At 41.2% G+C, this 16,801-nt stretch overlaps 1 protein-coding gene across 3 annotated transcripts in view; it reads left to right on the plus strand.

Annotated features, from left to right (window-relative positions):
- LOC128695031 (thimet oligopeptidase) overlaps positions 1 to 16,801 on the plus strand; it is a gene marked incomplete at its 3' end in the record, with an annotated part of 205,504 nt that overhangs the window by 132,689 nt on the left and 56,014 nt on the right. For all 3 annotated transcript variants that reach the window (XM_070091414.1, XM_070091413.1, XM_070091412.1), the window contains 1 exon segment: positions 203 to 422. In XM_070091414.1, the coding sequence (XP_069947515.1) occupies positions 203 to 422 (220 nt within the window).

Raw genomic sequence — 16,801 nt, forward strand, 5'->3', positions numbered from 1 at the left:
TGGCTGATGTGTTAATGAAAATAAATATGTAAAAAAATCAAAGTTTTGAAGCTAGAAACCAGGAATAAGAAGACTGTTCAGTCAGGGAAAGAAAGCTTTTTAAAAACTGTTAAAGGGAAAATACCTTGAAATACTTGTTCCTCAAAACTATGTTGAAAATAACATGCATAGTTATATTAATGATTCTATCAATTTTTTTCAGGTGCATGGAAGAAAATACTCCTATCCTTGAAGAACTGATATCCTTGCGGCAGAAACAAGCTGATTTACTAAATTATAAAAATCATGCTGCATACGTCTTAGAAGAGCGTATGGCCAACAATCCCGAGAACGTTGCTCAGTTTCTTTCTGGTCTCGCTGAAAAGCTCCAGCACTTGTGGAAGCAGGAGAAGTCTGATATGCTCAACTTAAAAAAGGAGGAGGTAATTGATAGCTAATTCATAGTATTAAAGTGACCTGAATTAAAATGGTGTTAGAGAAAAAAATAAATACTGTATTTAGTATTCAAGGAAATGGACATGCATGTGGTAATACAGCCTCTCCTCACTTAGCAAATTACTCATTTACCAACCACTCAGACTTACGACTGGCTTTCCAACCAGTATGCAAACCTGAGTAATGTATATTAGAGCTGATTTCCTCTTAGTATTCTGTTCATTACAGTATACAGTACACTGCTGTATAAACATTTAAAAATACAGTGGAACCTTCACTTGTGAACGCCCCACCATGTGAATTTATCAGGATACGAATTGTTGTTCGGTCAATTTTTTGCTTCTGGATACGAACAAAATTTCAGGATGCGAACTTCCCCAACAAGGGAGGTTCCTTAAATAAATAAATAAATAAATAAATAAATAAAATATTTATTTCTTTGCAAAGGTTACAATGTGTATTTACATATACTGTAATATGATTGGAGCAAAGACAGCCTCAGTCATGCTGAGTCACTTCGGGCAGACTTAACATAATACAGTGGACCCCCGCATACCGTTGGCCTTACATAACGTTAAATCCGCATACCGATACATTTTATCGCTAAGATTTTGCCTCGCATACCGCTAAAAAACCCGCTCAACGCTGTTCGTCCGAGACACGTCTATGTGAGGCCTGAGCCAGCCTCACGTTCCGCCGGTGGCATTGTTTACAAGCCAGCCTCCGCGGTAACATCCAAGCATACAATCATAACATTTCGTATTACAGTGGACCCCCGCATAGCGACCTTAATCCGTGCAAGAGGGCTGGCTGTTATGCGAAATGTTCGCTATGCGAATGAATTTTCCCCATAAGAAATAATGGAAATAAAATTAATCCGTGCACGACACCCAAAAGTTTGAAAAAAAAAATTTTACCACATGAAATATACATTTTCCTACACACAAAGAGAAGGATACATGCACAATAGTAGAGTAGTACATGCACAATATATATTGTGCATGTACTACTCTACTAAATGAAGAATAAATGACACTTACCTTTATTGAAGATGCAGCAATGACTGATGAGACACTGTGTCCTGGGAGTGCCTTTTCCTCCTGAGTACTGTAGGTCCTGTTTGGTATTTTCTTCCAGAACAGGCCTTATCACACTGTGTATGTCACTACGATTCTTAAATCTCTCAAACCAACCTTTGCTGGCTCTAAATTCACCAATATGAGCACTAGTTCCAGGCATTTTCCCTGTTCACCTGGGTGTTAGTCGACTGGTGTGGGTTGCATCCTGGGAGACAAGATTAAGGACCCCAATGGAAATAAGTTAGACAGTCTTCGATGACACTGACTTTTTTGGGCTATCCTGGGTGGCAAATCCTCTGGGGTTAATTGTTTCTTGGTATTCTCAATAAGCCACACCAACAACGGTGCTACAGCAGCAGCAGCAGCAGCTGACGATGTTACAGCAGCAGCAGACGATGCTACAGCAGCAGCAGCAGCAGACGATGCTACAGCAGCAACAGACGATGCTACAGCAGCAGCAGACGATGCTACAGCAGCAACTGACGATGTTACAGCAGCAGCAGACGATGCTACAGCAGCAACAGACGATGTTACAGCAGCAGCAGACGATGCTACAGCAGCAGCAGCAGCAGACGATGCTACAGCAGCAACAGACGATGCTACAGCAGCAACTGACGATGTTACAGCAGCAGCAGACGATGCTACAGCAGCAACAGACGATGTTACAGCAGCAGCAGACGATGCTACAGCAGCAGCAGCAGCAGCAGACGATGCTACAGCAGCAACAGACGATGCTACAGCAGCAGCAGACGATGCTACAGCAGCAGCAGATGATGCTACAGCAGCAGCAGACGGTACTACAGCAGCAGGAGCAGCTGACGGTGGTACAGCAGCAGCAGCTGACAGTGCAGCAGCAGCTGACGGTGATACAGCAGCAGCAGCAGCTGTACCACCAATAGTAGCGATGGTTGATTGGGGTTTATTATACAACCTGGCCAGCTCGGAGACATGCACTCCACTTTCATACTTATCAATGATCTTTTTCTTCATCTCCATAGTAATTCTCACCCTTATTGCTGTAGGGTTGGCACTAGAAGCTTTCTTGGGGCCCATGGTCACTTATTTTCCAGAAAAAAATCACCAAAAACACTGTAATAATACAAAATGTTCCGATTGTATGCTTGGATGTTACCGCGGAGGCTGGCTGGTAAACAATGCCACCCGCGGAACATGTGAGCGTGGCTCAGGCCGCACATTAGACGCGTCTCGGACGAAGGCCGCTGAGCGGGTTTTTGTCCACTATGCGGGGCAAAATTTTAGCGATCAAAGCGTCCGCTATGCGGATTGTCCGCTATGCATGGCGTCCGTTATGCGGGGGTCCACTGTATTATAGTGTTTTTGGTGATTTTATCTGCAAAATAAGTGACCATGGGCCCCAAGAAAGCTTCTAGTGCCAACCCTGTGGTAAAAAGGGTGAGAAATATTATCGAAATACTGTGGTACCATGGTCAGCTGCTGGTGCTGCTGTAGCACCGTCAGCTGCTGCTGCTGCTGTAGCACCGTCAGCTGCTGCTGTACCACCGTCAGCTGCTGCTGCTGCTGTTGTAGTACCGTCTGCTGCTGCTGTAGCACTGTCAGCTGCTGCTGCTGCTGTACCACCGTCAGCTGCTGCTGCTGTAGTACCGTCTGCTGCTGCTGTAGTACCGTCTGCTGCTGCTGTAGCATCGTCTGCTGCTGCTGTAGCACTGTCAGCTGCTGCTGCTGTAGCACCGTTGTTAGTGTGGCTTATTGAGAATACCAAGAAACAATTAACCCCAGAGGGTTAGCCACCCAGGATAACCCAAAAAAGTGTGTCATCGAAGACTGTAACTTATTTCCATTGGGGTCCTTAATCTTGTCTCCCAGGATGCAACCCACACCAGTCGACTAACACCCAGGTGAACAGGGAAAAACGCCTGGAACTAGTGCTCATATTGGTGAATTTAAAGCCAGCAAAGGTTGGTTTGAGAGATTTAAGGATTGTAGTGGCATACACAGTGTGATAAGGCCTGTTCTGGAAGAAAATGCCAAACAGGACCTACAGTACTCAGGAGGAAAAGGCACTCCCAGGACACAGTGTCTCATCAGTCATTGCTGCATCTTCAATAAAGGTAAGTGTCATTTATTCTTCATTTAGTAGAGTAGTACATGCACAATATATATTGTGCATGTACTGCTCTACTATTGTGCATGTATCCTTCTCTTTGTGTGTAGGAAAATGTATATTTCATGTGGTAAAATTTTTTTTTTCATACTTTTGGGTGTCTTGCACGGATTAATTTGATTTCCATTATTTCTTATGGGGAAAATTCATTCACATAACGATAATTTCGCATAACAATGAGCTCTCATGAACGGATTAATATCGTTATGCGGGGGTCCACTGTACAGTGGTCCCCCGACCTACGATATTAATCCGTTCCTGAGAGCCCATCGTAAGACGAAATGTTTGTAGGTTGAATTAATTTTCCCCATAAGAAATAATGGAAATCAAATTAATCCATGCAAGATACCCAAAAGTATGAAAAAAAAAAAAAATTACCACATGAAATATATATTTTCTACTCTACTAAATGAAGAATAAATGACACTTACTTTTATTGAAGATGCAGCAATGACTGATGAGACACTCTGTCCTGGGAGTGCCTTTTCCTCCTAAGTAATGTAGGTGCTGTTTGGCATTTTCTTCCAGAACAGGCCTTATCACACTGTATGCCACTACAATTCTTAAATCTTTCAAACCAACCTTTGCTGGCCTTAAATTCACCAATATGAGCACTAGTTCCAGGCATTTTTTCCTGTTCACCTGGGTGTTAGTCGACTGGTGTGGATCGCATCCTGGGAGACAAGATTAGAGACCCCAATGGAAATAAGTTAGACAGTCCTCGATGACACACTGACTTTTTTTTTTGGGTTATCCTGGGTGGCTAACCTTCTGAGGTTAATTGTTTCTCGGTATTCTCGATAAGCCACACCAACAACGGTGCTACAGCAGCAGCAGCTGATGGTGCCACAGCAGCAGCAGCAGCAGCTGACAGTGCTACAGCACCAGCAGCAGCTGACCGTGCTACAGCACCAGCAGCAGCTGACCGTGGTACGATAGCATTTCAATAATATTTCTCACCCTTATTACCACAGGGTTGGCACTAGAAGCTTTCTTTGGGCTCGTGGCTTATTTAGCAGTTAGAAGCACTAAAAACGCTGGAATAATACAAAATATTCCGAATGTATGCTTGGGAGCGACCACTCTGGCTTGTAAACATTGGCACACTAACTGAAGGTAGGCCAGCTGAGGCGCACTCAGGCGGAAAGACATGTCGACAGGTACTGGACGAATGCTGTAGGTCAAGTTTTTCAACATATGTCGGGGTCAAATTTTTACGCTGAAAAACATCGTAGGCCGGTTTTAATGTAGGCTGGGCACATCGTACGTTGGGGGTCCACTGTACTAATAGACTACTCAAGTCTAGACAGGTGAAAAGTGCACTAGTAGTGGTTACCAATGTTTTGCTGATGGTGGCACCAACTACTTTGAAGTTTCTCCTTACTGTTATTATTATCATTACCATTGTATTATTATTATTGTTATTGTTATAATATTATTATTATTATTATTATTGTTATTAGTAGGCACATAACATAAGAAAGAAGGAACACTGCAACAGGCCTACTGACCCATGTGGAGCAGGTCAATGTCCCCCCAACCCCCCCTCCCCCAGATTAGCCCAATGACCCACCCAGTCTGGTCACCTAAACTCAAGGATGGAGCACTGCACCAGACCCAGCAGCACAAGCTAGTCAGGTCCAACTCACACCCACTCACGTATTTATCTAACCTATTTTTAAAACTACACAACGTTTTAGCCTGAATAACTGTACTCGGGAGTTTGTTCCACTCATCCACAACTCTATTACCAAACCAGTGCTTTCCTATATCCTTCCTGAATTTGAATTTTTCTAACTTGAAACCATTGCTGCGAGTCCTGTCTTGGCTGGAAATTTTCAGCACGCTATTTACATCCCCTTTATTTATTCCTGTTTTCCATTTATACACCTCGATCATATCCCCCCCCTAATTCTACGCCTTTCGAGAAAGTGCAGATTCAGGGCCCTCAGTCTATCCTCATAGGGAAGATTTCTGATACATGGGATCATCTTTGTCATCCTCCTCTGTATGTTTTCCAGAGCATTTATATCCATTCTGTAATACAGTGACCAGAACTGAGCAGCATAGTCTAAATGAGGCCTAACCAAGGATATATAGAGTTGAAGAACAACCTGAGGACTTCTATTATTTATACTTTTAGTTATGAAGCCAAGAATTCTGTTAGCTTTATTGCGAACACTAATGCACTGTTGTCTTGGTTTTAGATTACTGCTAACCAGAACTCCTAAATCCTTTTTGCAATCAGTAGTATTAAGATCTACATTATTTAGTTTATATGTGGCATTGTTATTTAACTGTTTAACATTTAGAACTTTGCATTTGTCAATATTAAACTGCATCTTCCACTTCTCTGACCATTGCATCAGTCTATTCAAATCATCCTGGAGTGCTTTAGTGTCCTCATTAGAATGAATTGGGTGGCCTATTTTGGTTATTTTCATATATAGTCTGACTTGAGTCCTGGAAATGGGAAGTACAATGCTTGCACTTTAAAGGAGGGGTTTGGGATATTGGCAGTTTGGAGGAATATGTTGTGTATATGCTTCTAAACTGTTGTATTCTGAGCACCTCTGCAAAAACAGTGATAATGTGTGAGTGTGGTGAAAGAGTTGAATGATGATGAAAGTATTTTCTAATTGGGGATTTTCTTTCTTTTTTGGGTCACCCTGCCTCGGTGGGAGACGGCCGACTTGTTAAAAAAAAAAAAAAAAAAAATTTGGTGTCGTCAGCAAATTTGCTTATGTCGCTATTTATTCCCTCATCTACGTCATTTATGTAAATTGTGAACAACAACGGGCCCAACACTGACCCCTGAGGAACACTGCTTGTGACGTGCCCCCATTCTGATTTCTCCCCATTTATGCAAACACTCTGCTGTCTATTTGTCAGCCATGCCTCTACCCAGGAAAAAATTTCTCCTCCATTCCGTATGCCTTAAGTTTCCTTAATAGCCTCTGGTGTGGAACTCTATTGAAAGGCTTTCTGAAATCCATATACACAATATCATATTCATTACCATGATCTACCTCCTCAAACACCTTAGTGAAAAAAGTTAGTAAATTCGTAAGACAGGGATGCCCCTTTGTAAAACCGTGTTGAGATTTATTAATCACTCTATGCCTGTCAAGATGGCTACGAATTGCTTCGGCAATTATTAATTCCATAAATTTACCCACTATGGAGGTAAGGCTTATTGGTCTATAGTTTGAAGCCAAGGACCTGTCACCTGCCTTGTAAATAGGAATTACATTTGCCATTTTCCACTTATCAGGCACTATGCCAGTTTGTAGTGATATGTTAAAAAGATTAGCCAAAGGTATGCTAAGTTCTTCTTTACATTCTTTTAACACCCTTGCAAACAGTTCATCAGGGCCTGGGGATTTGTTAGGTTTTAGTTTCTCTATTTGTCTGAGGATCATGTCACTAGTTACCGGAATCGTACATAGTTTATTATCATCCTGTTCTACATAATCTATTATTTCAGGAATATTGCTAGTATTTTCTTGGGTTAAAACTGAGAGGAAGTAGGTATTTAGAATTTCACACATATTCTTATCACTGTCAGTGATCTGACCAGAGTTACTCTTAAGTGGGCCAATCTTGTCCCTAATCTTACTTCTGTATACCTGAAAGAACCCTTTTGGGTTAGTCTTTGAATCCCTTACGACCTTAGCCTCATAATCCCTTTTTGCTTTTCTTATTCCTTTATTTATTTCTCTCTTTAATTGAATACAGTGGACCCCGCATAACGATCACCTCCAAATGCGACCAATTATGTAAGTGTTTTTATGTAAGTGCGTTTGTATGTGTATGTTTGGGGGTCTGAAATGGACTAATCTACTTCACAATATTCCTTATGGGAACAAATTCGATCAGTACTGGCACCTGAACATACTTCTGGAGTGAAAAAATATCGTTAACCGGGGGTCCACTGTATATTGATTCCTTAACTGCCCATCCCCTCTTTTGATATGCCTATATATGCCTCTGTTTTGACCAGTGAGATGTTTTAATCTATTGTTCATCCATTTGGGATCATTTTTGTTAGATCTTATTTCCCTACTCGGAACAAAAGTTGTCTGGGCAGCTAGAACTATGCTCTGAAAAACGTCATATTGGCAACCAAGATCACCTACCTGACCCATAGTCAGGACATCCCAATTTAGCCCACCCAGGTAATTTTTCAGTCCCATGAAGTCAGCCAAGCGAAAATCTGGGACAGAGAATTGATTGCAGTTATCTGGGTAATTCCATGATAAATTGAAACTAAGTGATTTGTGATCACTTTCCCCAAGCTCATCATTAACCTCAAGATTATTAATTAGTGAATCTTTGTTGGCAAGGACCAAGTCAAGCAGATTGTTGCCTCTAATTGGTTCTGTCACAACCTGTTCTAAAAAGCAATCCTGAACCATATAAAGAAAGTCACTAGACTCAAGATTTCCTGTCATATTGTTCCAATCAATTTGTCTAGTTAAAATCTCCCATTATCACAACATTTTCATATCTAGATGCCTTATGAATTTCGTCCCATAACAGCTTACTGCCCTCCCTATCAAGGTTTGGGGGGCCTATAAATCACACCCAAAATTAATTTGTCATGTCCCTCGAGAAACTGTAGCCAAACAGATTCTGTGTTCGATGTTTCTAATCTTATATCATGTCTAAGACAAAAATTTAAATTTTCTCTGACATACATCGTCACACCACCACCCTTCCTGTTGACCCTATCAGTGTGGAATAGTTTATAACCCTGTATGTTGCATTCAGAAGGCATTTCTCTATCTTTCAGGTTGAACCAGGTCTCTGTTATACCAATAATATCTATAGTACCTACACTTGCAAGTAATCTTAGCAGCTCATCTATCTTATTTCTTAGACTCCTACTATTTGTATAGTAAACCTTAAGGGAGCTAGTCACTCGTTGCCCTCTACTATCTTTGTTTGTTGATCAATTGATTTGCCATTACTAGCAACTTTATTTTAAATATTGTCTTTTAAACATATCCCTGAGGTATCCCGGTAATAACTGCTGTTTTTAACCCTAATGCTGCAGCCTGATTGTTTCCCACAAACACCCATACCTCTATAATCTATCAGTTTAAATTCCTAGACAAGTCATCAATTACCCTCTCAATTGAATTGGCTAATGCAACCACTCCATCCCCAGAGGATGAACCCCATCCCTTGCATACATATCATGTTTGCCAAAGAATAGGTCCCAGTTATCAATGAATGGGATTGCAAGTTCCTTGCAGTACCTGTCTAGCCATCAGTTTATACCAATTGCCCTAGACATCCATTCATTGCCCACTTCCTTTCTAGGCAAAATGCTACATATGACTGGGATCCCTCTCTTAGACCTAACTACTTCTATGACTGACCTGTACTTATCCAGCAGCTCCTCTCTCCTGCCCTTCCCAGTGTCATTACCCCCAGCACTAAGACAGATAATGGGTTTGTTCCCATTACCTGCCATAATATTATCCAACCTGTTGACTATGTCACCAACACCTGCTCCAGGAAGACATACTCTCTGTCTGACCTTTCTGTCTCTGTTACAAAATGCACGGTCCATATATCTTACCTGAGAATCGCCTACTATTAAAATATTCTTACCTTGATTAGCAGGGGAATCAGTGGTACCTTCAGCCTCGCTAATCACTGAAGTACATGGTGAGGGGCTCTTGATCTAGGGAATTGGATCTGTTCTCCAGGTCCCTAAATTGATAATAATGATAAGAATTATAATAATAATTATAATAATGGATTTGTCAGTTAAAAACGGAGTAGGGGAGTTAGTAGATGGGGAGATGGAGGTATTGGGTAGATGGCGAGAATATTTTGAGGAACTTTTAAATGTCGACGAAGAAAGGGAAGCGATAATTTCATGCACTGGCCAGGGAGGTATACTATCTTTTAGGAGTGAAGAAGAGCAGGATGTGAGTGTGGGGGAGGTGTGTGAGGCATTATGTAGAATGAAAGGGGGTAAAGCAGCTGGAACTGATGAGATCATGACAGAAATGTTAAAAGCAATGGGGGAAATAGTGTTGGAGTGGTTGGTATTTTTGTTTAATAAATGTATGAAAGAGGGGAAGGTACCTAGGGATTGGCAGAGAGCATGTATAGTCCCATTATGTAAAGGGAAGGGGGACGAAAGAGACTGCAAAAATCATAGAGGAATAAGTTTATTGAGTATACCAGGAAGAGTGTACGGTAGGGTTATTATTGAAAGAATTAGAGGCAAGACATAATGTAGGATTGCGGATGAGCAAGGAGGTTTTAGAATGGGTAGGGGATGTGTTGATCAAGTGTTTACATTGAAGCATATACATTAGGGCCCCACTTATACGGCAGATTAGGTTCCAGGCTACCACCGTAAAGTGGAACACCTCTTTTTTTTCCACTTATAAATGCATTCAAATACTAGATAAGTTTACACTAACATATATTAAGTTAGTAAGTAAGTTATTTCAGATATACACAAATGCAGTTACATAGATTATCATACATAGCAGCATATGTGTAAAGTACAGTGGACCCCCGCATAACGATATTAATCCGTTCCTGAGAGCTCATTGTTATGCGAAATTATCGTTATGCGAATGAATTTTCCCCATAAGAAATAATGGAAATCAAATTAATCCGTGCAAGACGCCCAAAAGTATGAAAAAAAAAATTTTACCACATGAAATATACATTTTCCTACACACAAAGAGAAGGATACATGCACAGTAGTAGAGTAGTACATGCACAATATATATTGTGCATGTACTACTCTACTAAGTGAAGAATAAATGACACTTACCTTTATTGAAGATGCAGCAATGACTGATGAGACACTGTGTCCTGGGAGTGCCTTTTCCTCTTGAGTACTGTAGGTCCTGTTTGGCATTTTCTTCCAGAACAGGCCTTATCACACTGTGTATGCCACTACGATTCTTAAATCTCTCAAACCAACCTTTGCTGGCTTAAATTCACCAACATGAGCACTAGTTCCAGGCGTTTTTCCCTGTTCACCTGGGTGTTAGTCGACTGGCGTGGGTTGCATCCTGGGAGACAAGATTAAGGACCCCAATGGAAATAAGTTAGACAGTCTTCGATGACACTGACTTTTTTGGGTTATCCTAGGGTGGCTAACCCTCTGGGGTTAATTGTTTCTTGGTATTCTTAATAAGCCACACCAACAACAGTGCTACAGCAGCAGCAGCAGCTGACAGTGCTACAGCAGCAGCTGACAGTGCTACAGCAGCAGCTGACAGTGCTACAGCAGCAGCTGACGATGGTGCAGCAGCAGCAGCAGCTGCAGCTGACGGTGCTACAGCAGCAGCAGCAGCTGACAGTGCTACAGCAGCAGCAGCTGACAGTGCTACAGCAGCAGCTGATGGTGCTACAGCAGCAGCAGACTGTGCTACAGCAGCAGCAGACTGTACTACAGCAGCAGCAGCTGACGGTGCTACAGCAGCAGCAGCAGCTGACGGTGCTACAGCAGCAGCAGCAGCTGACAGTGCTACAGCAGCAGCAGCAGCTGACAGTGCTACAGCAGCAGCAGCAGCTGACAGTGCTACAGCAGCAGCTGACAGTGCTACAGCAGCAGCTGACGGTGCTACAGCAGCAGCAGACGGTACTACAGCAGCAGCAGCATCTGACGGTGCTACAGCAGCAGCAGCAGCTGACAGTGCTACAGCAGCAGCAGCATCAGCAGCTGACAGTGCTACAGCAGCAGCAGCATCAGCAGTTGACCATGGTACCACAGTACGTATTTCAATAATATTTCTCACCCTTTTTACCACAGAGTTGGCACTAGAAGCTTTCTTGGGGCCCATGGTCACTTATTTTGCAGATAAAATCACCAAAAACGCTGTAATAATAAGAAATGTTCCGATTGTATGCTTGGATGTTACCGCAGAGGCTGGCTTGTAAACAATGCCACCGGCGGAACATGTGAGGCTGGCTCAGGCCGCACATTAGACGCGTCTCGGACGAATAGTGTTGAGCGGGTTTTTTAGTGGTATGCGAGGCAAAATCTTAGTGATAAAATGTATCGGGATGCGGATGTATTGTTATGTGATGCCAACGGTATGCGGGGGTCCACTCTACGTAGGATAACCCAAAAAAAAGTCAGACAGAGTGACTTATTTCCATTGGGGTTAGCAGTAGAACTAGGCATTAAAAAACAATAAAAAAGTAAAATACACATATAGTACACTCATTACATGCCTTAAAATATTTGTAGTCTTAATCTAGGGTGAGACAAGTAGTATTTATTGTAAAAAATCAAGTGTGGTATGTATGGTAGCCAGCCGGGCTACCATACCAGGCCACGCCATCCACGCATAATATTCTATAACATTTAAGCATCCCAGAGCAATAAAAATGCATATACAGTTCACTCATTACTTACTTTAAAATATTTGTAGTCCTAATGTAGTGTCAGAGGTGAGTAAACGAGATAAAACAAATGAGAGAGAGAGAGAATGAGTACATGAGAGAGGACACTTGTGGGGTTATGTAAACAAAGCAGACGAATGTAAGTTATGTAAACAAAAAGTGTACACATCTGGTTTGTGTACAAGTTACATTGTGTACAAGTTGTCTCTACGTTGATATGGTAGAATAAATGAAGAAGAACACTCCCATTCTCATATAACACCATTTTTTAGAAGAAATGACGCTCTTATGTTGGACTAGAGAAAACGTTATTCTTGCCATCACTAATATAAATTGTCTGGCTCCCACATCTCATATTTGTTTATTTATTCTACTGTGGGGTGTATTTATCATCATTATATGTTATGTATCATGTTTATTATATAATTTTGAAAAAAATATCGTAGCTGGATTAATAAAAATGTGTATATTAACATATTATATGACATTTAATGAGACTCGGAGATTATCATCATCATTACTAATATGGCGTCACTCGTTTAAGTCGTCTGGCTCCCACATCTCATATTTTGTTTATTTATTCTTCTGTGGAGTGTATTTATCATCTTCATATGTTATGTATCATGTTTATATAATTTTGAAAAAATATCATACATGGATTAATGAAAATGTGCATATTAACATAATATACGACATTTAATGAGACTCAGTGATCATTATTGAGTATTATTATCATTACTAATATGGCATCTCGAGACATAAGACACTCTTACTGATTTTAATGTGTACCTGCATGCCAGCACAGTGTGTAAGTTTATTTAGGTATGGGTATACATAAGTACAGTGGACCCTCGACCAGCGATGGCATCGATTAACGATAAATCTGACTAGCAATACATTTTATCGCAAAAATTTGGCCTAGATTAGCGCTAAAAAACTCGACCAACACTAATTTCTTCCGTCTGAGACGCATCCACTTCTGGCCAGTGTTTACAAGCCAGCCAGCCACCGCGGTCGCTTCCAAGCATACAATCGGAACATTTCATATTATCACAGCCTTTTTAGTGATTGCACCTGCAAAATAAGTCACCATGGGCCCCAAGAAAGCTTCTAGTGCCAACCCTACAGCAAAAAGGGTGAGAATTACTATGGATATGAAGAAAGAGATCATTGCTAAGTATGAAAGTGGAATGCATGTTTCCGAGCTGTCCAGGCTGTACACAAAACCCCAATCAACCATCGCTACTATTGTGGCCAAGAAAACGGCAATCAAGGAAGCTGTTCTTGCCAAAGGTGCAACTATGTTTTCGAAACTGAGATCGCAAGTGATAGAAGATGTTGAGAGACTGTTATTGGTATGGATAAACGAAAAACAGCAGGAGATAGCATCTCTCAAGCGATCATATGTGAAAAGGCTAGGAAGTTGCATGACGATTTAATTAGAAAAATGCCAGCAACTAGTGGTGATGTGAGTGAATTTAAGGCCAGCAAAAGTTGGTTTGAGAGATTTAAGAATCGTAGTGGCATACATAGTGTGATAAGGCATGGTGAAGCTGCCAGTTTGGACCAAAAAGCAGCTGAAAAATATGTGCAGGAATTCAAGGAGTACATAGACAGTGAAGGACTGAAACCTGAACAAGTGTTTAATGGTGACACTGACAATGTTGTGAAACACGTTAGGAATGTCATAAAGGAACGGGAGGTACAGGTCTCTATGGGCAGATATGTTGTGCGACAGAGGTCCAGTGACTCTCAAGCTGGTCCTATTGGCATTAAAAGAAGGGAAGTAACCCCGAAAAAGGACTTGCCACCTCAAGTCCTAATGGAAGGGGATTCCCCTTCTAAACACTAAGACCATCAACACACTCCCCTCTTCCGATCCCATCAATCATCACCAGATCTTCAATAAAGGTAAGTGTCATGTAACTGTGCATGCCTTCTTCAGTTTGTGTGTATTAAAATTAATATTTCATGTGTTAAAATTTTATTTTTCCAATACTTTTGGGTGTCTTGCACGGATTAATTTGATTTCCATTATTTCTTATGGGGAAAATTAACTTTAACGATTATTTTGACTAACGATGAGCTCTTAGGAATGGATTAATAGCGTTAGTCGAGGGTCCACTGTATACTTCTACTTACACTTAGGTCACACTACACATACATGTACACATTTATTTATACACACTCATCTGAGTTTTCTTTGATTTTATCGTAATAGTTCTTGGTCTTATTACTTTTCCTTTTATATCCATGGGGAAGTGGAATAAGAATCTTTCCTCCGTAAGCCATGCATGTTGTAAAAGTCAACTAAAATGCCGGGAACAATGGGCTAGTAACCCCTTTTCCTGTAAAGATTACTAAAAAGAATAAGAAGAAAATTGTCGAAGTGGGAAGTCTGAATGTGCGTGGATGTTGTGCAAATGATAAGAAAGAGACGATTGTGGATGTTATGAATGAGAAGAAGCTGGATGTCCTGGTTTTAAGTGAAACAAAGCTGAAGGGGGTGGGAGAGTTTCAATGGAGAGGAATAAATGGGATTAGGTCAGGGGTTTCAAATAGAGTTAGAGCTAAAGAAGGAGTAGCAATAATGTTGAAGGATAAGCTATGGCAGGAAAAGAGGGACTATAAATGTATTAATTCAAGGATTATGTGGAGTAAAATAAAGATTGGATGTGAAAAGTGGGTTATAATAAGCGTGTATGCACCTGGAGAAGAGAGAAGTGTAGAGGAGAGAGAGAGATTTTGGGAAATGTTGAGTGAATGCGTGGGGAGTTTTGAATCAAGTGTGAGAGTAATGGTGGTTGGGGATTTCAATGCTAAAGTGGGTAAAAATGTTATGGAGGGAGTAGTAGGTAAATTTGGGGTGCTAGGGGTAAATGTAAATGGGGAGCCTTTAATTTAGCTATGTGTAGAAAGAGATTTGGTAATAAGTAATACATATTTTATGAAAAAGAGGATAAATAAATATACAAGGTATGATGTAGCACGTAATGAAAGTAGTTTGTTAGATTATGTATTGGTGGATAAAAGGTTGATGGGTAGGCTCCAGGATGTACATGTTTATAGAGGGGCAACTGATATATCGGATCATTATTTAGTTGTAGCTACAGTTAGAGTAAGAGGTAGATGGGAAAAGAGGAAGGTGGCAACAACAAGTAAGAGGGAGGTAAAAGTGTATAAACTAAGGGAGGAGGAAGTTCGGGCGAGATATAAGCGACTATTGACAGAAAGGTGGGCTAGTGCAAAGATGAGTAATGGGGGGGTTGAAGAGGGTTGGAATAGTTTTAAAAAGGCAGTATTAGAATGTGGGGCAGAAGTTTGTGGTTATAGGAGGGTGGGGGCAGGAGGAAAGAGGAGTGATTGGTGGAATGATGAAGTAAAGGGTGTGATAAAAGAGAAAAAGGTAGCTTATGAGAGGTTTTTACAAAGCAGAAGTGTTATAAGAAAAGCAGAGTATATGGAGAGTAAAAGAAAGGTAAAGAGAGTGGTGAGAGAGTGCAAAAGGAGAGCAGATGATGGAGTGGGAGAGGCACTGTCAAGAAATTTTAATGAAAATAAGAAAAAATTTTGGAGTGAGTTAAACAAGTTAAGAAAGCCTAGGGAAAGTATGGATTTATCAGTTAAAAACAGAGTAGGGGAGTTAGTAGATGGGGAGATGGAGGTATTAGGTAGATGGCGAGAATATTTTGAGGAACTTTTAAATGTTAAGGAAGAAAGAGAGGCAGTAATTTCATGCACTGGTCAGGGAGGTATACCATCTTTTAGGAGTGAAGAAGAGCAGAATGTAAGCAGGGGGGGATATAGTGTTGGAGTGGTTGGTACTTTTGTTTAATAAATGTATGAAAGAGGGGAAGGTACCTAGGGATTGGCGGAGAGCATGTATAGTCCCTTTATGTAAAGGAAAAGGGGACAAAAGAGATTGTAAAAATTATAGAGGAATAAGTTTACTGAGTATACCAGGAAAAGTATACGGTAGGGTTATAATTGAAAGAATTAGAGGTAAGACAGAATGTAGGATTGCGGATGAGCAAGGAGGTTTCAAAGTGGGTAGGGGATGTGTAGATCAAGTGTTTACATTGAAGCATATATGTGAACAGTATTTAGATAAAGGTAGGGAAGTTTTTATTGCATTTATGGATTTAGAAAAGGCATATGATAGAGTGGATAGAGGAGCAATGTGGCAGATGTTGCAAGTATATGGAATAGTTATTTTTTTTTTTATTATCACACCGGCCGATTCCCACCAAGGCAGGGTGGCCCGAAAAAGAAAAACTTTCACCATCATTCACTCCATCACTGTCTTGCCAGAAGGGTGCTTTACACTACAGTTTTTAAACTGCAACATTAACACCCCTCCTTCAGAGTGCAGGCACTGTACTTCCCATCTCCAGGACTCAAGTCCGGCCTGCCGGTTTCCCTGAATCCCTTCATAAATGTTACTTTGCTCACACTCCAACAGCACGTCAAGTATTAAAAACCATTTGTCTCCATTCACTCCTATCAAACACGCTCACGCATGCCTGCTGGAAGTCCAAGCCCCTCGCACACAAAACCTCCTTTACCCCCTCCCTCCAACCCTTCCTAGGCCGACCCCTACCCCGCCTTCCTTCCACTACAGACTGATACACTCTTGAAGTCATTCTGTTTCGCTCCATTCTCTCTACATGTCCGAACCACCTCAACAACCCTTCCTCAGCCCTCTGGACAACAGTTTTGGTAATCCCGCACCTCCTCCTAACTTCCAAAC

Source organism: Cherax quadricarinatus, chromosome 35, assembly GCF_038502225.1.
Source record: "Cherax quadricarinatus isolate ZL_2023a chromosome 35, ASM3850222v1, whole genome shotgun sequence".
In the NCBI taxonomy this organism is placed as follows: Eukaryota; Metazoa; Arthropoda; class Malacostraca; order Decapoda; family Parastacidae; genus Cherax; species Cherax quadricarinatus.